At 40.6% G+C, this 23,526-nt stretch overlaps 2 protein-coding genes across 2 annotated transcripts; both read right to left on the minus strand.

Moving 5' to 3' along the window:
* Positions 1–3,822: 3,822 nt before the first annotated feature.
* Positions 3,823–4,648, minus strand: LOC129113146 (histone H2AX). The gene has a single exon (XM_054625307.1). It carries the CDS (start codon positions 4,578–4,580, stop codon positions 4,152–4,154), a length of 429 nt encoding a protein of 142 aa, XP_054481282.1. The 5' UTR covers positions 4,581–4,648; the 3' UTR covers positions 3,823–4,151.
* Positions 4,649–5,962: 1,314 nt separating this feature from the next.
* On the minus strand, positions 5,963–23,308 carry c2cd2l (c2cd2 like). The gene is made up of 14 exons (XM_054626125.1): positions 22,943–23,308; positions 14,009–14,104; positions 13,731–13,850; positions 12,435–12,545; positions 11,780–11,893; positions 11,538–11,637; positions 11,318–11,450; positions 10,743–10,807; positions 10,359–10,480; positions 9,705–9,876; positions 9,509–9,607; positions 8,978–9,111; positions 7,737–7,950; positions 5,963–7,181 (listed from the first exon to the last, which is right to left on the minus strand). The coding sequence occupies exons 1-14, from the start codon at positions 23,306–23,308 to the stop codon at positions 6,937–6,939; spliced, it is 2,091 nt and encodes a 696-aa protein (XP_054482100.1). The 3' UTR covers positions 5,963–6,936.
* Between the last annotated feature and the right edge of the window lie 218 nt (positions 23,309–23,526).

The raw sequence follows: 23,526 nt of genomic DNA on the forward strand, positions 1-23,526 counted from the left end.
GCAGCTCCTCCTCTCAGCAGATCCCAAATCCTGCCTCTTCTGCTAAGATTGACAGGCCAAAACATGAGCTTTGCCCTAACCTTGAGCTGAAGTTTACCATTTGAGCAGTGGAGCTTGTTGTGGTTGGGAGGAATACATCATATGAGACTCACCATGTATGATGTGATAAAAGACTGATGTGACTGATTGACATCATCTACAGAAAAGATCCAGATATAGTAGCAGGACATTGTTGTGTCTCATTTTTGCAACATTGTCAAAAAAACTAAACCTATCCTGTTATGCAACCACATATTAAATAAGTGTCCACATGAATGCCATTTCAATCTCCTGATCTGATATCACACCCACATTCTCATATTTTGCAACAATCACCACAGAGTACAGAAAGTACCAACTCACATCATCTACTATGATGAGCCACGACCCTAGATGACCCCAAATAAACAACAGGAAGTTGCTAGTATTCCCAAACCCTTCCCTTAGAGTCTCCTATCAAATTGATGTGCTATTTTCTTTTCAGCAAGTATCCACTTATCCCTCATAATGTATCAGCACACCAAGACAATGCACATAAGAATAGTAAAGAGTTCATGTCATCTACATGCAAACGAGTTGGAATCAGAAAGTATATCTTAACGTTTTTCCCCTGTTACGCAGAAATTAGAAGGTTTTTGGCACTTGAAAGTTAAGAATATACTCACATCTGAACCTCACACTCCTGTAGGTGAAATACATCAGCCTGTAATTCCACCAAAGTACATTACTGGATACTTGAGCCCTAAAGGCAGCCTGATCTCACATAATGATAATAATAATGAAAAGTATGTAAACTCTGTCACGCACAGTGTACAATGAGTGAGAGATAACTGGGTCATATTAGGCTGAAAACCCTGAGTGTAAACCGCCACAATAGCCCCATTATCTCTTACTGTCTCCCACTTGCTCTGTCTCTCATTGCACCACACACACACACACACACACACACACACACACACACACACACACACACACACACACACACACACACACACACACACACACACTATGAAGCAAAACATTTTGTTTCTAATTACCAGTGCTGGCCGGGAACATCTTCTTGCCTGCATGCTGATTCATTTCAAGATTAAAAGCACTCAAAGCGGGGCATCTTCCCAACCTTCCATGAGAAAAAGTCTCCCAGTTCTCTCTTGGAGGATGAAAATACGCTGCCTGTTCTTCTCAGCTATTGGGACAGTTTCAAAGGGAAACATTTAGTGCATCCACATACATCTTTCCACCGGGTCCTCCCCTCTTTCCGGCCCTTTTTCTCTCCCCACTTATCATTCCTTTTTCCCATTCATTTCAATCTAACACTGCTCTTTGATTCCCACATGGCACATTTGATCTCTAAGATCTCTAGACTTTTTCAGATGTATTGACTCTTCAAACACCTAGTAAAATATGTCCCCTTCAATAGCCCTTATCTGGCTTTAGGTAATACTTTTTTTTTTGTTCTATTTGTCATCCCACCAAGCTGTAATTAACAAAGCATGGTAAAAGTGTCAGGGTGAGATCACTGCAAGCTCATGCGAGAATAGATTGCATTTGCTTGCTCTTTGAGAGAGTGAAATTTCCCAGACATACTCTGTCTTAAGTCAACAGTTTCTGTGACTTTAACCGCCTACAACTACATAAATACTCTTCAACCACAGAAAGAAGAGGTAAACCGAGAAAAACTGAGTATCACTGGGTTTGCTTTGCTTTGTCACAACCAGCTGAGAAGAGCTGGGTAAATTTAGATTCTTTGACAGAGCGCCAATCAGGAAATTATAGTCGTCACATCCAATGGACATTCAGGTTTTTCCTCTCAGGCTGGAATTTTTAGCTTGGCTGCCGGTGTTGGACACGTTGTCAAGGCCCCAGTAATTGGTTCAGCCTGTCCTGGGCTCAGTTCAACTTTGTTGCGTCATGCTGTTTTTGCCACTAATAAAACAATTGAAGCAGACAGAAATATCTGCAGGCTCTCCTCCTGCGGAGAGGTTATGAGTGTTTGTAGCTGCACGTGTCAAAGACGTAATGAGGAAACAAGTAATCAACACCAAATATTACATTAAAAACGTGTATTTAATGAATCCCACACATAGAATTATTAAGTATAACTGTTGAAAGGACTGATGGATCCTCAAGATAGTTTTTCAGATATTTTACTATTTTAATGTCACTGGTGATGACTCGTTATGTCTTTGATTATGAGCAGGAAAATTCCATTATTCCATCATTATGATGAGGGCTCATGTGATCAATATCTGTTGGAACCATATGTGTCTTCAAATAGAAACAAGCATCACACATATTCCAGATTTTTTCAGGTATGAAACAATTGACCCCTGGTGGCAAAGTCAGTGAAGTGCACACTCCCACCATCAAGAGCACCATGATGGTTCTGATTAGGCTAAATGCATCAGTTGCTTTTGTAACTCATGGATTTGTTTGTTGTCTGATGACTGTGCTGTGTCGCTGTCTGGCAAGGTGTCAGAGGTCATGACTTTCATTTATGCAACCTAGTGTGCATTGTCGACATGGAGCTTGAAGGGTGGAGTGTTCTGGCAGTGAAGGTTTAATTTGGCCAGATGAGGTTTTGGAGTGCGCACTGGTCCTTGTGCATGATACACTAGGACGTTATCCAAATGCTTCTATATGACCCTTGTGTCATGTAAATAATAAATAAATATTTACTACTTAAATTCTAAATTCATATACTATTGATCTGGATGGTGGAGTTTAAAATGAGTGCATTATTGAAGATTAAATTGATTCACAATGGTTTGTAAGCCTGCTGCACCAGAACCACATGTACTTGATCAGATGTCAATGCACTCATGCTCGTGAAGTTAACCAGCTGCAGTTGTTTGTTTCAGATGTAACTAGGAAACACCTGGAGCTAAATCAGTTAGAGCCGTTAGTGTTATGCAGGCTGTAACCGCACTGATGCACAAACATTAACCGTTTTTAACGAATTCAATGCGTTTCAAAACAACTTGTCCTACATCTAAAAATGGGTTTATACATCTCATACCCTCAGTCAAATTCTTAGGTATACTTAATGTAATTTAGGACAATTGAGGTCCAATGAATCCTACTTTCATAGAAGCGATGTTCTTGGAAGTCAGTCTCAGTCAAATGCTTAGGTATACTTAATGACTACTTACTTAATGACTACTTACTATGTCTCTTGTTTGCACCATAATCTATGCTGCTGTAAATCCTGTAAATGTCCCCGCTGCGGGACTAATAAAGGATTATCTTATTTTATCTTAATGTAATTTAGGACAATTGAGGTCCAATGAATCCTACTTTCATAGAAGCTATGTGCTTAGAAAAAATATTTAAGGTGTCATTTTAGCATTATGATCCTTTTGGAGAATGTAGTTTGCGGTGTTACCCATGCTTAGTTCAGCTAGGATGGACAAATGACTGGACCACAGCCTCCAGAAGGAGCATAAATTGACATCAGTTTCAACATTAACTTGACAGTATATCCTGCTTTTAAAATAAAAAAATAAAAAAAAGTACATTTATTGTCAGACTATACTGGTTACTCCTAGCTAGGTGCATTTCTTAAGTTGGACAGTGCCAATTTGACATAAGAGACCATCCTCTTACTCTGCTTTAAGCTAAGCAGACTCTGAACTGCAGAGTTTGAACATTTGTTTTTTAATGATTTAGTTGAGAAAATTAAGAGAACATCCTGTCTGCTTAAAAGCTGCATAATCAAGGAACCTTCTGGAACCTGCACTGTGTGTCAGCAGAAGCCATCGTCTTTTCTAGACCTGTAATGGCTGAATGAGTAACACAAGGTATAGAAACGTAGGTTGATCTGTGAGCCTCAGATACTCTCATAAAGCAGGATCCTCTCGTGGCCTGTCTATGCTGAAAAGGTTAAAATGATGAATTTACCGGCTTGTGACAACCAAAACTTTCTGGAGATTAGCATGTAGCTTCTGTTAGCCTACCTGAGCAACAAATGGTGCGGACCACGTTAACAAAACAAGCGTTTATTAAATAAAAGTAATGCGAAAAGTGAAACCAGACATGGACATTTGACTCTTTTGGTGACGATTGAGTGGCCCTTAAAAGGGCCGTTGGGTTGAAAGTTATTAGACAGCAAGCTAATACTCCTGCGACTGAGAGGAGGCCTTCTTTCCCGCCTTGCCGGAGCTCGGTGCCGACTGGCCGGTCTTCTTGGGCAGCAGGACGGCCTGGATGTTGGGCAGGACGCCGCCCTGAGCGATGGTGACACCGCCGAGCAGCTTGTTCAGCTCCTCGTCGTTGCGGACGGCCAGCTGCAGGTGACGGGGGATGATGCGGGTCTTCTTGTTGTCTCTGGCGGCGTTTCCGGCCAACTCCAGGATCTCGGCGGTGAGGTACTCCAGGACGGCGGCCAGGTACACGGGCGCGCCGGCACCGACTCTCTCGGCGTAGTTACCCTTGCGGAGGAGACGGTGGACACGGCCCACGGGGAACTGCAGACCGGCGCGGGAGCTGCGGGTCTTGGCCTTAGCGCGGACCTTTGCTCCAGTTTTGCCTCTTCCGGACATTGTCGGTTGTCGAGCTTATCTTCCACAACAAAATGCTGCAATCGTAGGAACAGATAAACTGCCGCACAACCTGGATATAAACCCTCTGATTTGTCCCGCCCTAAAACGCGATTGGCTTTTGGAGTCAGAATAGTTTGTAATGATTGGCTTTGCCAGGTCAGAGTGGAACAGGAAGTCAGTGACTATTGGTTATCTGCTCTGGGCCTAAACCAATCACGATGGGCTCTAAGAAAAGAACGAATGCGATTGGCTGTTGTTTTCCCTGCTGGTTGTGAGTGGTCATGTGTGAAGGGGCGGTTCATTAAAAAGACCAATCGAGTGTCTTCCCTCCTGCTTTAAGTTTTTTGGCGCTTTTATACATTACGCAGTGAAAGTAAAGCAAATCTAAAATATAAATGAGAAACATTAGTTGTATATTATCAGATCATTTAAATATTTGATATATGTCCTGAGTATAATTTGCCCGTGAGTATAAGGAAAGCATGGAAAGAGCCATTGAATCTCACACACTCATGAGCAGATGTAAACCTAACAGCAGGCCAGATGTGAGAGGTTATTTATTCAGGCTTTTATGGCAATGATGGCTCATTTCAACCTGAGTAACATTATCTACACAGGCACAGGACCTTAGGATAAATCATTTTTCTCCTAAAAAATAATAAGATAGCCAGAAGTAATCTAGTGATGCTCCAAAAATAATTTATTTGCAATAAATTAAACATTTCAATTATAACAACACAAATCATACATATCTTAAATTTTGCAAACCCCGCCTCTGTGATCCCTTTTAATAGCTATCCTTTTATTTATGCAAATAACCCTGGAAATATATCAAAATCATTTAATTTTGTTGTTTTGTAGTCCCATAATTAATGCAGTTGGTTAAAATATTTTTGATTTTCTCTGACAAAACACAAATGGACAAAAATGTATGTACATTTTTTACATACTGGTTCTGTTTCGCTTTTGGTACAGCAGGTTACATTATATCTCTAGTTGCTAGCTGCGGTTTCATTTCTAGCCCTGAGTACATCCCCTCCACCCAGCACCTTGTCATAAACTTTTACAATTGTTGCTCAAAATGCCTCAGCAGCTCTCTGAAACCTTCCCAGAGACCTCAAAGTTCCATTTCTACAATTTAAACTGCAGAGCTGTTGCAATATTGACACTCATGTGAGACCTTCATTTATTCTCATGATAATGCTCCTGAATATTAATACAGAATAGGTTTTGCTATGTTTATGGGTATGAGTTGATCATAGGTCAGCATTTCCTGCAAAACGATTTTGCCTGCTACCCATGCGAGGCATTTCGCACTATATTATATGGTCTTGCTTCACACTAATGATAGTTATTGCAATATTGAAATGTCCACATAAGCATCAACTGAAGTCTCCATAATTTGTGTAGATAATGTGAAGTAGCACTTTACATAATCTTCTTTTTTCTTTTCTTTTTTTACAGACAAAAAAAGATTGTATTTTTTTTTTTTTTTACAGACAGAAAAATGTTTAATCTTATTGCCTGGCTTGAAGAGTCTGCTAGAGATCCTGGCTGGTTGTACTTTCAAAAGCAGACTGAGATGCATTATGATATTCCACAGAAAGTACCTTTATAAAATAAAAAGTACAATTAATATATTAACTTTTCTTCTTTTTATATAAGAAACAACATCGAACATTCTAAAACCAAATACATTAGCAATTATGAATGGTCTGCTAGATTAAGACTGATATTTGTTAACTTACTCTACTATGTGTTTAAATTACATTTGCATGGAAAAAACACGTAGCAATGTCTCTATTTTACAGTGTTATGCAATTATGATGACTTGTTTTGGGTTAAAATAAATAGCACTTGTTTCATGATAACAACATAATAATAAATTACCGTTATACAACCAAGGAATTTCACATGTGCCGTTATAAAAAGTGTAACCAATAGTATCATACTGGCATCTTCTATCATTAAATAGTTTAGGAGCAATTCCACCAACTGTCACAATCAAACACTCCCACTATAGTTAGTGTTCAAACAGGGCACAAGACATTTCATTGAGATTATTACTTTCTCCTCGAGCAGCAGATTTCTCCTTGAAAGAAATAGATTTCATAATGACATTTTAACTTCAGTGGTGTGATTAAACATGACTTCTCTCCTGAAGGTGCAATAATTTCTCAAGTACTCCCAGAGGTCTCCTCCTTTCAAAATGTACAGGTGAAAAACCCGCCTGCGGTGTTCAGCCTGTCAAAGACTGGACTCTTGTAAGGTTTAGCTGTCCTTCTGAAAGTAATAACATAGACCTTTAAACAACGCTTAAGTCAGGATGACCCATGTCCGACCCTAACAATTATAATCAGTTATCCAGTGAGCTCGCTCCTCCATTGGTAGCTTTGCCTTTCGATTTGCCTGATGAGCGGAAAGAGAAGCGTTTGATGAGACGCCGGGAGAAGCTGCCAGACTTTTTACGGCTGATTTTAGCTGCAGCAGTTAAGTTATTTCCCATGTCGGAGATGTCTTCATGGGATTGGCTGAGGCATGGCTCCTTCTCTCGATGTCTTCTGCGGAACAACAGCTTCGTTCCACTCTGTAGGAAGCCCACTAGAGGAAGCAGAGGGAATACGTCACTGACTAGAAGTGGCAATCCATAATTACAGTATTGGGGCCTTGTTGAAAAACACTAACCAATCACTCAACTAATACTTTTATGAATGAATTCACTGATTTCATGAGATAGCTCTTCTATCAAGTTGATGTTCAAAAATAATTGGGCACTAATCCATTCAAAACCACTTTGCTCTGGTTGGATGTGTGCTGCAGGTTGGCCTCCAGAGGGCACCAGAGTCTCTCATGTTATATGGCCTGTAAATCAGTTCATTATGCTCAATTTAAGTTTTGATGTTATGTAAAGCTATAAAAGATTTGTTTGCATGTGAAATAAACCGTTCTCTTTAATGTAATAGCTTTGAGCTTTGAAAATAAAAATCTTATTTTACGTTGTCAAATGGAATCAAAATCTCTTCTTCAAGCAAAGTGGCAAAATGCAATTAAACAATCTGCAAAAACAACATTGGAATGGCTGAATATTGTGATTGCACATAAGACTGATCAGTGTTAGTGGAAACTGAACATCTGAAACTATGACGACTGTGTTACCTTTATGGTCCTTGAGGCTGCGGGTTTCCAAGGCGCCATTGGAACCCGTATCCGATTCCACATCGTCCACAGAGGGACGCTCTGACACGTCGGAGGGTGTGGTTTCATCTGGGTCCTGATGATGCCCCGCCCCATAATGGTTGCCATGCATGGCTGCGTCCATGGCTGCAGCATAGCCGCTCGATAACGCACAGTCATCTTCTGAGAGTGGGACCTGCTGAGTGTAAAGATATTGAATCAAATTATTTCCATCAAAAAATGTTAGCATGATTAATAAAGGGGTTATAATCGTGATGGGAGTGCGTAACTACTTATTGGAAGTGCAGCCTTATACACTTATAACTGCAAAATTCTTACAACTTTCATGAAACTTGCACTATACAGTGAATTTTGTGAAAGTTTCAGTGTAGGTTCTTGTTCTGTATACATTTGTATACAGAACAATGTAATGTAATGTCCACCTTAGGATAATTAAGTTGCTCTCCCTATATGTGTTGTTATTTGATCTTCTCTGCGCTTTGATTAAAAAGGCGGGCTAGTCCATGCATTTTAGTGCATGTGAGTCTCACTGTTGTGTCCCCAATAATCTTGAACATATACAATTCGATTGTTAATATGATCCTGAACATAACTTAGCCCTTTCAGATGGCAATGCTATCTGTTTTGGGGAGCTCAGATAGTTAGCCTAGTAGTTAATTCTAAGCTGAAGGAAAATAGAAGAATATTGAAATAATTTTCCAGGACAAATCGATTTTTCTCTTGGCCAACTGTTTTTCAGGTTTTCCACGTCCCGTGGGGACCCTGTCATGGCTGCCGCTGTGCACTGTGGATACAGCTTATAACGCCATCCTGACCCACGGCATCGTCGCAGAGACGTAGTACCTATCCTCCGGTTCCCCCTCAGGTAGACGCTGTTAGCGCTGAGAGGACTGTTGCTGTTGTTTGCACTGTTTGCACTGTTAGCTGGGAGCAGCGCAAGCTGTGAGCCGCTGGCTCACCTACACCATGTTGAGATCAGCGTGTAGCCAAAAAATATGATCTGAATTCTGTATTGAGCACTTTTAAAACTAGATTTTTTAGACTTTCATTTACAAAAACAGCTGTGCAGGTAACTGATGTGCACACAATTTACAAATAAGACAATTACACTAAAATAAATATACTGTACTGTACGTTTAAATGAATGGTGATGTGACAAATTCAACAATCCACTACATTTGATACACTTTCCATTCTCTGACCTTTGACACGCCCGAGATGATCAGCGTGCTCCTCTTTGTTGGGGTCTTCCGTGTTACTTTGGAGGCGGACTCCGTCAGCTGCCGAATGGCCGTCTCTGCAACAGGATCCAGGCCATTAGAGAGGCGGCTGCTCTCTGAGCAACAGAAACACAAATATGTCAATCAGCACTTAACTAGCAAACTGCATATTATTGAATTGATTTTTGTTGCAGTGCATGTCAATTTGAAAATGTATGGTTTATCAGAAATATACACAAAAAGCTCACCATTGTTTTTGTATCAACAAAGAGAAAATTATATATGTAGATAGATCTGTAAAACATTATCTATTGTATTTATTATACTTTTTTGCTCTTTGCTTTGGATAACCAAGTAGTTTCTCTGTGTAAAGCTGGAGTTCCTACAACGAGAGTGCATGATGTGTACTTAAAAGTGCATTTTTCTCATCTTGTGTTACAACGCACTTTGCTGCTTATCCTACTTTGCATTTGTTATGTAAAACAACATCTGGCCTTTCAGTCTAGAACTCACTGCTGAGGTTGGGGCTAGTGCTGCTTCCGTCATCTGACAGGATGGTGGGTTTCTTCTCCGTCACCTCCACTTTGGACGGGGAACGCAAAGGGGAATCACCTAAAAGATTTGATGTCATTGTTAATATCATCGTATTATTTCATATCTTCTTGTACACCACCCAGGCACAATGTAATACTTTACTCTGTTCATCTACCTGGACTGCGGTCCAGTTTCAGTCGAGACTGGACGGTTGTGACAGTGGTGACGATGGTTCCATCTGGCATGATGGTTCGGTCCACATCGACTTTCTTGGTGGGGGTGAGTGAGGAACGAAGTGGCAAAGCATTGTGGGCGCCGCGGGGCTCCTCTGTTTCCACATACAGCAGCTGGAGGATTAAGAATAATCTTCATTTAGCTAATAAAGCGTGCAGTGGGGTTGGGCACTTTATTAATGAGGTGGCCATTTAAACTGACTTCTGGACCTGCAGGGCAAATTTCAGATGACTTATCAGTGTAGGCACAACAGGTTGCAGGAGCGGTACAGGAAAACAGGGAGTGTACCAATATGAAATGTTAGCCTTCAGAGATGAAGCAGATGTTCATGTTGTCTTAGAAGAAATATGTAGATAGCAAGAAGTGAAAAAAAGGCCAGAAAAGATCTGAGACAGCAATCACAGGCATGACAATGGACTCTGTATCAGCTGTTACACAACACTCCCTCTCCTTTTGTGGTGAATCTATGTTTCATTCCAGCTTCCTTGATGTTAGATAATAACATATGATGTAACTGGACACTTCAAAGCATGAGAATGGCTTTGAAAGAGCTTTCCATAATTTTCACAGAAAGGAGCCGCATCTTGTTTCTCACCTCTGCTGTGACGGTAGCATTGGGCGCCAGGCCGAGGCCGGGGCTTATTGACAGTGTATGTTGTCCAGTGGGAACTTTGCACCTGAGGTCCAAGGCGATGCAGGCGTGGCCGGGCAGGAATTCTATCCAGATTTAAAACAAAAGGAAAGTATTCAGAAATATATATGTACAAAGAGCGTGAAAGACGTTCCTTCTCTGTAGTTCTGAGATCATAATGGGAGCATCTCCTGACATTTTATCCATCTTAAAACGCTTACTATTACAGTGAGCCTGCCAACAGTGCATTGTAGGCATGAAGATTTTGCTTAAGCGGTCTAAACATTCTTGCTGATCAGGTTTCTGAAACGCAGCCAATACTAAACTGATACTAGTGCAATGCCTTACGTTCCCTTTTGCCATTCCGCTCCAGAAGTCTTACTCTCAGCTCTTTGGACTCTAGGCCCAGCTCCCTTCAACACACAGGAAACAACTGAGTTAGAATTCAAGTAAAACCATCTTATGCAAAATTACATTAATTGGAATAGTGTGATTACTTCCTCAAGCTGATTTTTCCTGGAAACTTCAAATGTTAAATCATTTTCTATAACATTAATATTCCTGTCTATATAAGCAACAGCCACTGTCAAATTATTTATTTTAATGTTTTAATAAGGAAAATCTGCTTCATCATTGGTGGGTGTGGTTTGATCAGATGTGATTGACAGTGACAGTAACAACCCACCAACTGTCATCAGTTTCTGATTCAAATGTTGCTAAATCCTGATTGGTGCACATAGTGAGAAATCACACACTTCAAATCAGCGAAAATAGCAGAGAGATAAGAAAAAAACAACACCAATCTCTCATTTGACATATCCAAGTTGATTGAGAGAATACATTTTCAGGGCCTTTAACGTTGGCATTAATGTCCACAATCATGACTCATTAAATGCAGTTAGACGTCATGGCTGTCTTCTTACAGAGTGATTTCTTCACTCCATTCCAGTGGGGCGTTGGGGTTGCTGGGCACAGGCAGGAAGCATGTTGACCTCTCTGTGGAGGGTTGGTCCAGGCTCAGGACACAGCACAGCTCCCCCGATCTAGACCACTGACCTGCATGCAGAAAGCCAGACAGTAAGACCTCGGCTATCTGCAGGAAGCCAGGCGGAAATGATCTGAAGTCGAGGGAAAATGTCTGACCTTTACTTAAGGTCACCCTGAGCTGCCGGAGCATTAGTCGTTTCACCAAGACACTCTGGGATACAGAGTTCAATCCCACTGATAGACGGTCCATGGGAGCCTGCGAGTTTGCAGAAAAAGGGTGCAGAGAACAGGTTCTATCATTCAGTATCCAGTCATAGCAATTTATTTATTTAAGAAAAAAAGATCATTTTATTTTCTTTTATTGCTGCAAAGGTAGAACAAAACAAAAGGTTTCTTACCAGAGGACTGGATGCACAAGTCTTGAGGTTGAGGACCATGGCCGGCTGCGTGCTGAACAGAGTATCCTCTATCAGTCCCTTAATCGTGTCCAGGTCTGCACCCCGCTCAGTGCCCTGAGATGAAAAAGAAGGGGCTGATTATTCTCTGATGATAAACCAAGTATGGCAGGTCAACAGACTCAACTATAGACAAAACTGGGGCTTTTAATACATTTGTTTGCCTGAAATGATCTAACTAAAGATATATAAAAAATATGCAAGATTAATAAAGATTATAAACTAAAAATATACAAGAAGAGAAAATAGACTAATTGTTTACATTTGATTTTATCTAAAAAGCCATTTAGTTTGATCAAAAAGCAGCTTTGGGGGATTTAACAAATTTTTCATACTCACATTCAGCTTTACTACATTATATAATATGAAATAATTAGTGGGTATGCCCAACAACTGTCTTCAGTAGTTCAATTTCTTCTGCTTGTTTTTGTTACTTTACTGATGTTGTTGGCTGGCATGCACGTTTATGTACAGATATTCAGGAACAAGATTTTGAATGTATGCAACCTTGAATGTAAACAGATTGAGAAACGAGGCCTCTGCTTACTATATGAGATAGAAATATTATATTAGTGGTTTCAGTATCTCATAGTCTTACTTGTCTCTGCAGCTTGCATGGAGACACGCTCAGCGTAAATGATGGCTGCTTGGAAAGAGTCCAGGACATCAGCAGACCCTCGTCCTCCACCTCCTCCAGAAACACCACCACCTGACGGAGACAGACGGGGGAGCAGGGTTGGAAAACACATCAGATATAGTGGCAGACAGCAGGTTTACTGGCATGCTGTTACAATAGAGTATTATATTAAATGATTAAACGTGTAGCATTTTCTCATTAATAATTAATCACAACACTATTTAATTTGGTGACTTAGAAAAACAGGACTCTTCCTAGAAGATTGCCGGTCTCTGCTAGCTTCTAAAAAACACTTGTACAGATAATCATAATAAAAGAACATTTGGAAGCAGTGAAAAAGCAGAAAGCGCTTTATTCCTAAAAATAAAAGTTTCTTATAATGCTAGATGGTTGAAGGAAAATCCCTTCCAACATGATTATCCTCTTAAAGTGACAATAGTTTTTGACTTAACTTATCACTATGTAGTAAATATTGATTGCACAATGTAATGGCTATAGAATAATGACAATGTCAGCATTTAGATTGGTTCCCAATAAGCCTCGCTTTCACCGTCCATTTCACTCTGCCACCGGGTACGATTTCCTGGAAAATGAAGGCTCCATTGGTCCAGTGGTGGAAAACAAAATGTAGTGTGTCCTGTGCAGTGTTGTCAACTCTTTTCCAATAAAAGAAGCTAGAACTACCCACAAAAACTGCTAAAAGTCACCAGATGACGTCATACGAGAATTTGCATATTGGCAACTTCATGGTGCATTCATTTGCATAAAGCTTAGCGGTCGCATCGGTTGCAGCGACGGTGCAAGAGGAGAGGGTGGTAGACCCCGTGCTGTTGGCAGAGGAGCCAGTCAATGTTTACTCTGAACAGCATTGGGAATCAATTAAAATGTAATATATTTGAATATATTTCGTGGCATTTCCCTGATGATCTGAATAAATTGCTAAATTTGATGCTTGTAATAGGCTCTGAAGAAAAAAGCAAAGCAATCCAGTTGCTATCTGAGACACAAAACTTATGGAAAATGGGTTTTTAGTTGTGATAAATACTTAAACTACTGAAATAAGAGAGGATATTGATTTTAATAAAGAGTCAAATATACTAAGACTCTTTATTTAATGACACTGCAAGGATGGGGGGATTACACGTGATTCTTTACATTTGAATAACAATGCAAATTATGCTCTGACATTCTCATTTGTTTTAGAGGCCTGCCCTCAAAAGTGCAAATTGCAAAAATCCATGTTGTGTGCTTTTGTACCTTTGCCACCATAGGTGCTATAGTGATCTGATAGGTCTCCATGGAAATAGCAGCTGGTGACTGCTGAGTGACCGTCACAGGAAACGTCACTGTGTCCACCCAACATTTACAGTGTAAAACCTGTAAAACAAGAAGAGGCTGGCAAAGGTAAATACGTAAAACAGCGTAAACCATTCATATTTTGAGGTGTATTGCCCCAATTAAAATACAGTGGGTGATTGGCTAATGAAGTGAATTAGTTACAGCTCTAATCAACAAAAACAACAAAGATTACGTACCATTCGATGTGCCGATTGATCAGTGCAGGTCACACTTTCTATTGCAGAGGCAGCAGTTAACTGGAGACTGCTGTCAAAAGTGATCTGGATGGAGCTCTAGGAGAGACAGAGGGAGAGAGAAAATGTCCTAAATATTACATAAGAGAAAAAGGAGCGACACACAGGGATGACAGAAAAGACTATGTGCTGCAGTGATACAGCCTTTAAATGTAGCTGGTAAGCAGTTAGTCACCATCGTTATGGATCTTTACTCAATTAGTATGCAAATAAATGAACTGCTGCATTTCATGAATTTTAAGCATGTTTGGTATCAGACAACTTGGTAGTTCATTGATCTTTGCCCAGAGTGATTGAACTCACATATGCTACTGATCGCCTCATCCATATGCTAATCACACAATGCTTCTGTTCCGTACCACAGCAACCTCGTTAGCTTTGCAGGAACAGAAATGTTCCTTTTGGCAAATTTTGTGAAAGAGTCAAGATAATAATGTGTAATTATTTTCTGGTGCCAATGGTTGAGGGTCTGTTAAGTCTCATGCAGAAAATGTACATGGATCAATAAACACACTCTTGTAAGGCTCCATAAAGTGTATGCATGAGGTTATTGTATTCACCATGCATCGCAAAGCACAACTGTGGTTTAAGTCGAGGTAGCTCTGTGAATATGTGCACTCACACAAACAGTGCCTGAAGACATTAGCAAATAAATTACGACATATTTTTGACCAAAGGGTGGCAAGTATAATGCTCATGTTAACATGAGCTTCTGTGATATTGCCGAGGTTGTGGATTACCACAACAGCGTCCATTATGTAGACTGCATCAGTTAATGCTTAGTCATGCTTCCAGCAAGGCAGCTTCCCAGTTGGACTTGGTAGACACCCCCTAACAAAAGGAATTAGTATCTCAGTTGTGAGAAAAGAGTCACCAGAACCGCGGCAACACCAGTGGCTTACTATCACTGTGTTTGTGTATGTGTATGTGTGCCAGAGGATCTGTAGACGGCTTTGACTGGCCCGAGAGATGCAAGTGAGAGAAAACAAATCCCCTATTGTCAGAGCATATGTTCTTCTAGGTCCATGTCCAATCTCTATCAAACACAGCAGTGGAGGCGGGGTAGTGGTGGGAGGATGATATAATAAAGTTTGTGGTGTGTGTGTGTGTGTGTGTGTGTGTGTGTGTGTGTGTGTGTGTGTGTGTGTGTGTGTGTGTGTGTGTGTGTGTGTGTGTGTGTGTGTGTGTGTGTGTGTGTGTGTGTGCATGTGCAGGCGTGTGTGTGTGTATTTGTGTGTCAGTATTTCAGCCAGAAGGGCAGGAAGCCAAATGCGATGCTGCAAGCTTACGTAGGTTCCCTGGACCAACACTGCAGCCGCATGACTAGAGCGTACGACCGGCTGTGTTTACTTCGGTTGGCTGGAGCTTCTAAAACTGCAGAGTCATCCAACCGTTCATTACATCCAAAGTGCAAAATGAATATGATGTGATCAACCCATTAATCACATGATTCTGATTGTGTGTGGCTCATGGACCGGCATTACTAAAGGTTTGTGTCACTGCAGTCAAACCCCCACTGGCATCTTTTCAATGAGGCAAATTTGAGTCAGTAAAATGTGGCGAGCAAATACTCCTAAATGTCAGAATGTTTTTTGGGACACTTACATTCTGAATAATGAGCATGGGGGCAAAATAGTGTCACGTTGTTAGATTTTTTTTTTGCATTTTGCCTTTATTATCAATCTGATATCGTAGACATAACCAGGAAATACGTATATATATCTATGTGAATGTGCATGTAAATATTTAAATATACTCTTCATATACAGTTTATGACATGCATAAATGTCTGTTACACTTATTTGGTACACATCACCACAAGGCCATCAAGTGTTTCCCAGTGTTCCCCTACTTTTTGCAATTTTTCAGTTCAGATCACATTTTTTGACAAGCCACAGTGTATTACAGCACAGATTTGTGTTTTTTTATGTGAAACATGGCAATGACAAACAGACAACTTTACATTTTTTGTCAAATTACTTTAGGACACACAGCAGCACAGGCTTGCCAATATGTGTCAGTCAAAATCTTGCCTGAGAGAAGGTTGGGTCAGATGTTGTTTCCACTGATATACTTTTAAACAACATTTCTGGGCTTAACTATAACCCAAGCATCTTATATTTGGGTGTAGATAGCAGCGCCAGTTTAACATTATGAAGCGTACATGCTTGGAAATTTGAATGGCAGCCATCATTTTTTGGTGCCTGAAGTTAAATATGGTTGGAAATTTTATAAATAAAATGTACTAATTTGGTGAAGCCTTGAACATCTAATTGGTTTATGGTTTTCTATTTCTATATTTTGCATCCATTGGCTCTCTAGGTAGCCATCTGGGGCTCTGTGGTGTTGTGCATCCTCCTTGCAGAGGCTACAGAGCTAATTGTGTCATGAAGAGGGCAATGCTAGCAGCATAACCTCTGATTTGTCCTTGTGAACCGCCACTGTTCGACTGAGTGTGTGTGTGTGTGTGTGTGTGTGTGTGTGTGTGTGTGTGTGTGTGTGTGTGTGTGTGTGTGTGTGTAAGGTATTTCTGAAAACAGACAGCTCCTGAGGACATCCATGGTGTCACTTCAGGTTTGTCAGAGTTGGCCCCTTTGGGTTCGACTGGCTGAGCGCCTCTGAAAAGCATGTGGGTCAACCAGAAATACATCCCCCCTGTGGCTTTTGTTGACCCTCATCTTCATCTCCTGCCTTATATTTCAGTACCGTGTATCTCAGGTTCAGGGTACAAACGTTGTGGTGTAAAAATAGCTATTTACAGTAAAATATCTTACATTCATGTTTGGTAATTCATAGCATTCAACTCATTTAGCCTACATACACAACACACTAGTTTGATGACTTCGAATTATTTTTATTTTTTTTACCCATAGTAGCAGTGCAGCTGGAGGGAGGGCAATATTTGTTAGCAATGTTAGCATGCTAACATTTTTTAACTGATTAGGTGAACATGGTAAACTTTACCTGCTCCTAAATATCAGCATGTTAGCAGTGTCTTTGTGAGCATGTTAGCATGCTAATGTTAACATGTGACCTTCAATTGATTTTATATTTCAGATTTGATATGTAGAATATTCTAATGTTTTGAAAACTGTTTGTCAAACTTCAGTTTACATAAAACTACTAAATGAAATCTGCCAAAAGTACAGTTTATTAAAATTATAACGAGTTGGAACAAGATTGCAAGGACTTGTATGATAAGCATTAAGGATTTAGCTTCACTTTGTAATTCTTTTCATGTACAAAATAATATTAGAATAATGCACAGTGTGTGTGTCCATTTTTAAATGTCTAAGGAGCCACCTTGTAGATCAATGCCTGCCACAGAAAGATTGTAAAATCAAAGGAAATTTTGTGCTGTTAGAAATAACTTCCTGGTGGATTGTATTTTATTAGCGGCTTTGAGTTACTGATGTTAGTTTCCTGCACTGTCATTGCTGAGTGCTTAACGTTCCCTGTTGTAAAGAAAAAATCCTCTTGAGCACAATCACGCAGCATTAATCATCTACTGGCAGCTCCCAGTCAGAGAGGGAAGAAGTGAACTGTGGCCTCACGATAATCACCAGGCTGTTTATAATTGCAGATCTTGAATGAACAGGGAGCTTCCTTCCCTGCAGATGCATACTCGTATGCTCATTTAGTCCTCCTCTACCACCCACTGAACCCTGTGACGATGGCTTGACATCATGTGTCAGCTGCAGATGCACACACAGTCTACCATGCTGTTATGATCTGCTGGTCTCAAGAGACCAACCAGTTCAGTCCTTCAAGCCTCCTCAGTGAAATAATCGGGCCAGAGACATCTGAATAGCTCCATATCAAGCCTGCATGCCAAGGCAAGATTATATAAAGAGGATTTCAGAGTAATACTTCAGCAGACATACATTTGCTCTGGATAAACAACTGAACCGTGAAACAAACGGCATCATGGGGTTACTATCCAAAAAGTGCAGGAGGTGCTTTTTATGCTGCTGAACAGATTTAGGTGTCTATAATCTCTCTGTTTAAATGGAGCATGTTTAAATGGGACCACAGTGTGAAAACCAAGCTTATTAACTTTTGAACGCATACAGCTAAATCAGAATCATGCTTTATTTTACTTAATAAGGTGTTTACAGGCATACAAGTCAATCTAGTCGTGACTCCATGGAAATGACCACATGCACGTGTTTTTTGTTAATGCAGCAAGTGGCATCCTTCCATTCACATTGTTGTAGGGGTAGTCTAGACTAGACATCTGCAAAATTGTGATGAACCCATCTCAACCACTCTGCTTTTTACCCTGGGATAGCAATTGTCTCCTCTAATCTATATCTTAAGAAAGTAATTTACCATCTCCTCAACCTATACAAATTCATAATTTTTCCTCTTTTAGAATTTAAATCACGGAGGTGACATTAGAAACATCTTGGCTTAATATCTGGGGCGGCTGTGGCGTAGTGGAGAGCAAGGTAGTTCTCCAATCAGAGGGTCGGTGGTTCGATACCCGGCTTCAGCAGTCGATGTGTCCTTGGGCAAGACACTTAACCCCAAGTTGCTCCCGAAGGCTTGCCATCGGTGTGGACTGGATGTTGCATGAATGTTAGTTAGAGTCTGATGGTGGCACCTTGCGTGGTAGCCCTGTCATCAGTGTGTGAATGGGTGAATGAAATGTAATATACTACTGATTGTAAGTCGCTTTGGATAAAAGCGTCTGCTAAATGACTGTAATGTAATATCTTCAAGGCAGAAGCTGAATGTGGCACTAACACCATGTCTCTATAAACCCACATTTTGCTTTAGCTTGTTTACTGCTGTTTTCTTTATTTATGTAACAACCCTCCAACTGTCCTGTCAGGATCGCCCCTCACCCTCAAAAAGATATTTTCTGAGCACTACTAAAATATCCATAATGTTCATCCATATTACTGTGAACAGCTACACTCAGAGTTACTGGAATACAATGGCATGTGTCATTCATGCAGAAAACACAGATCCTGAAATGAATATCTTTTTTTCACAATGATCCCAAGAGAGACTCTGTGTTAAAAAAAACCATTATGTGTATAATTCTACAGATAGTGGTGATATAATGAAATAAGATCCAGGAAGTCCAGTTTGAGTGTTACATCCTTCATTGCCTAAACTTTGAGCCAGATGTCAGAAGTCTTACTTCAGCATTGTCAAACCTATGAAAAGCGAGAGACGCCAAAAACAGTTCTTCTTCAAAAGATATGAAATGCAAAACTATGATGGTTTAAACAATATGGCCTACTCACTGATCTAATTCTCAGCAAGAGTGCGAATAGAAGTATTCCCCAAAATGCCTGACCTTTAATCACTTAATCCTTTTGTTTGAAGAGTTGCTGATTAATTTTCTGTCAATCAAATCAGCTCTGCATATAATTATTTCATGGAGGGTACAGATGGATATTTGTACAATGGAAAGTTTTGGTTTGAAATTTTTCTGCTGCAGTGTTTGAAGTCTGTATAATATTGGGTCTCACAAGGTGTTGAGTAAAAGCAGAAGGAGAAAAATGTTTATTTGAAGAGAAAAATAAATCCACACTATTGACTAAACATAATGGGGTCCGCAGGGGGAAGGTTCTTGCTGAAACTTGTTTATTGTACCAACTTTCCATTCGGGGCTAATTCAACTTGCCTATATTTGGATAAATTTCAACATAATTATTTAAAGGCCTCTGTCAGCATCAATCTTAAATGCTGCAAAAGTACTAATGACTAATGCTATAAAGGATTTGCGTGCTAATCCCCACATGATGATACCGAAGCTGTATCTCGGTGCTGTGTTGCTGCTGAGAAGCTCATGTTTTGCCGGATGTAGAAACATAATCAGGAAGTGCAAGTTAGAGGAGAACGTGAGTCTTCGGGATTATGGCTTGGGGCTGGCTGCTTTAGTGTCTTTTTTCGAAGTGGCATGGCAACACGCCTGGCAGGTGGCAGGTGCTTATTGTGTGTGAGAGGTGAAGAATGCGATGTGACGCGCTTGTGTTCACTGAATACTTGCAATATCTCTACAAACCCCCACAGCAGGTTTTTCCAGGCTGTTTTTTTAGGGAGGAGGTGAAACAGCAGAACAAAAAACTAAGTTACCACTCTGAGTGTAAACAGCACAGACCAGAGGACAGAGTTAACTGGCTATTACAACATTAATGTATAATGTTACAAATTAATAATGAACGCTATGGAGGCCCAACATGTGACCTTTAAGTTGCAAGACAAGGACAGTGTCTTCAATCACTTCAACCACACTGGCTCTTAGACAGACACCTGGAGGGATATCTTTTCAACAAGGCGTGCTCGTGATTTGTTATCTGGATATCAAGTTCAAAGTTTCATTAACATCCTCACAAATGATTTACATATGGTCCAGACCTATTTAGAATAACAGATTGCTCCGCACGCAGACACAATGACTAGCAGATATGTTATTGTGATGAATGGAAGCTATCGGGAAGCTTTGGCTCACACTCTCGGTTCACAAACTAAACACCAAACTGACAGACAGACTTTCACTATTTGTCTCTGTCTCCTTCCTCCACCACTGACGCATTTACTCAGTCTTGAGAATAATCTTAGAATAAACATGATCTACTTAATCACTGCCGGGTAAAAGCTTTGTATCCACTGGGTTTTTAAAGCATTTCAAAAGCCTGAAGGTCATACAGTCATCATAGATTAATCCCATAGAGCAGCATGAAGGTATGAGGTTCTTACGTACAAAAATATTCATAGCAACCTTCTTTTTTGAGAACACATCTTCTTAAAATGTCATTACAAAGTATTTTTTGTGTGTTTAGTTCTGCCAAATAGCTATAAAATTACTAATTATATCCCAAACAGAGTGGCTGTGCAATGAGCAACTAGCAGCTAGGTTGTATTGTCATTTATTACTAACCTGAAACCTCATTAATCTAACTCTCACTAAACACTTCAAAGTTCACCCAAGGTTCACTCCAGTGATGTGGAGTTTATTGGTAACTGAGAGCAACGAAGGTAGCAATGGATTAACTAATTAGGCCGTTGTAAGATAACTCGGCTGGCACGCTCCAATTTATTGCCACATATCAAAGGGAAGCAGTTCCAAAGAATCACACTGCTCTCCCCACTGACCTCTTATTACCAGCACAAGAATATGTAACACTTTGATTAAATCAGAGAGAGCTTGATTAATGCTGCATACCAAAACATATGTGGTATGCAGAGAAAAAGCATGCAGACCCTCTAACCATGAAGGATTCACACATGGACATGTTTTTGCATCAAGGGACAGACTGTCGTGTATCCTCCCCATAGATGAAATTATACCCTTCAAACACAAACACTGTCAGACTTTAAATGCAGAGTTTAACATCTTTGGGAAATGTGCTTTTTCTTGCAGAGACTTATATGGGACAATCAATATTACTCTCATATGCTAAATGTGAAGCTAGAGCCAGCAGGCTTGTTAGCTTAGCTTAGCATTAAGACTGGAAAAGGAGGGAAACAGCTAGCCTGGCTACTACCTCAAAAGGGAAAATCCGCCATCAGCACCTCTAAAGCGATTTCCCCGAAATGTCAAAGTATTCCTTAAAGATTTTCGTATATTATTGAGAAGGGTTATAGAGTTGGAATCATAATTATGAAATTATCTATATTTCCAGTATGGCAAATGTATGCAAAATTAAGTAAAATTATTACATTTAATGATATTTACTAGTCGGATAAACAACTTAACATCATTTAATCTAATTTATTAATTTGCTCTGAATCATTAATTTGGCAGAATCTTGTAAAATGACAACACATGATGATTACATCATCACGATACACTACTAATGATTGTTGATAAATTATAGTATGGCCCAAACATTAAAAATGACAGGTAGATTTGAGCAATCTTGCTTCAAATTTGGGTGCTAAAACAAGCAAAGCGTATTTTGCTGAACAAGCAGTGGCCTATTAATGCATTGTTAGGCTAAGCGCCAGGTTTATATTTTTTCCAAACCAATATAAATCACATCACTGAATGAGTCTTTCTCCAAAGTGTTCATCTGAGGGAGGTTTTCAATCAACCATGGCGAGGTGACCCATATGAATCAGAATGGAGTGCTGTTTGTTGAGCACGTCCGCTCTGCGGATTGATCCGACCCCTTTTAACTCCCCGCCAACTCATCTTCAAAACAGACAGAATTTCTGAGTGGGGGGTTGTAGAGGATCCATCTCCTCTCTCAGTGCTCCCAGCAAACATCTGACTGTGTCAGACTTTGAGTCACACAGATCAAAGTACTATTTGAAAGAAGAAAGACCTTTAGAAACTTGCTATAAGCCTCTAATATGAGCCAGACTAACAACTGTCTGTAGTACTCACCACACTGAATACAATATTTCTGTGGAAACAATTTCCTACTGCAATTATAATACAATTTGATTGACTTTAGGTAATGCGTTGCAGGAAAGATGAGCCAACCATTCTTCTGTCTTGAGCAACAACATAGATTTTGACTCCTCCCACTGTGATCGAACACATCCATTTCCCCCCCACAGGCCGGGGTATCAGACTATTTTTATAAAGCGTGGGTGTTCACTCCGTGGCCACGCTGACTGGTCTTGCCTCTCCGCTCTTATGTGCATTGATTCAGAGCTGTTACGCAACGCTCAGCCCCCCATCCTCTTACCGATTAGACACTCCGGCACCTCCAGCTCCCTGCCTACACACACACTTCCAGCTCACATGGGCACACCAACTGCATAGCCCTTGCTTAACTATTTATGCCTCTGCTTAGTGGAGTAACCTTAGGCGTGCTCCTCTACACGCTTCCATCATGTTTATTCAGCTCTCATTTGCAATATGATTTGTGCTATTCATTGTTTAAAGATCTCAAATGAACAACTTACCCCATGCCTGCAGGCCTGCTCATTCAGAGATTTAACCCAGGTCCTCTGCCAGTGCTCCCTGAAGGACTTAAAGGAGAACAGAGAGGTCAACAAGCTTTTGACCCCGGCCTCTGGCATAGCTCCTCCATCCCGGCCCATGCAGATCTTCTGCAGGAAGCCCCACACACCTCCAGCCAGGCTCTGGTGGGGCTGTGCGTGGGGGAGCTGCTGCCAGGCTGGTCCTCTCCCGTCCTGCTTGGCTGTCTTGCTGGATCTCCACAGACGCAGCACGGTCAGCAGGTACTGAAACAGCCATCCCAGCACAATGAGCAGGGAGGTTAGGAAGAGACCCACCAGACACAGCCAGCCAAACTCCTGCAGCTCCATCACCGTCTCCCGGAGCCTCTCATACCACCAGGTTCCAGATAGAAATACCAGGACTGTCAGTCAGAGCAGATCAGCTCCCTGTAGCCTGTGAGCGGCAGCAAAAGACAGTCAGTCATCTTGATGCAATGAGTGACGTTACTAATAAGTTGTAACTGAGGAATAACCCCACATGCACAGAGGATGAACCGACATGTTAAGAACGCGTTCACTTTAATTTG

The sequence above is a fragment of the Anoplopoma fimbria genome, chromosome 24 (assembly GCF_027596085.1).
Source record: "Anoplopoma fimbria isolate UVic2021 breed Golden Eagle Sablefish chromosome 24, Afim_UVic_2022, whole genome shotgun sequence".
Lineage (NCBI taxonomy): Eukaryota > Metazoa > Chordata > Actinopteri > Perciformes > Anoplopomatidae > Anoplopoma > Anoplopoma fimbria.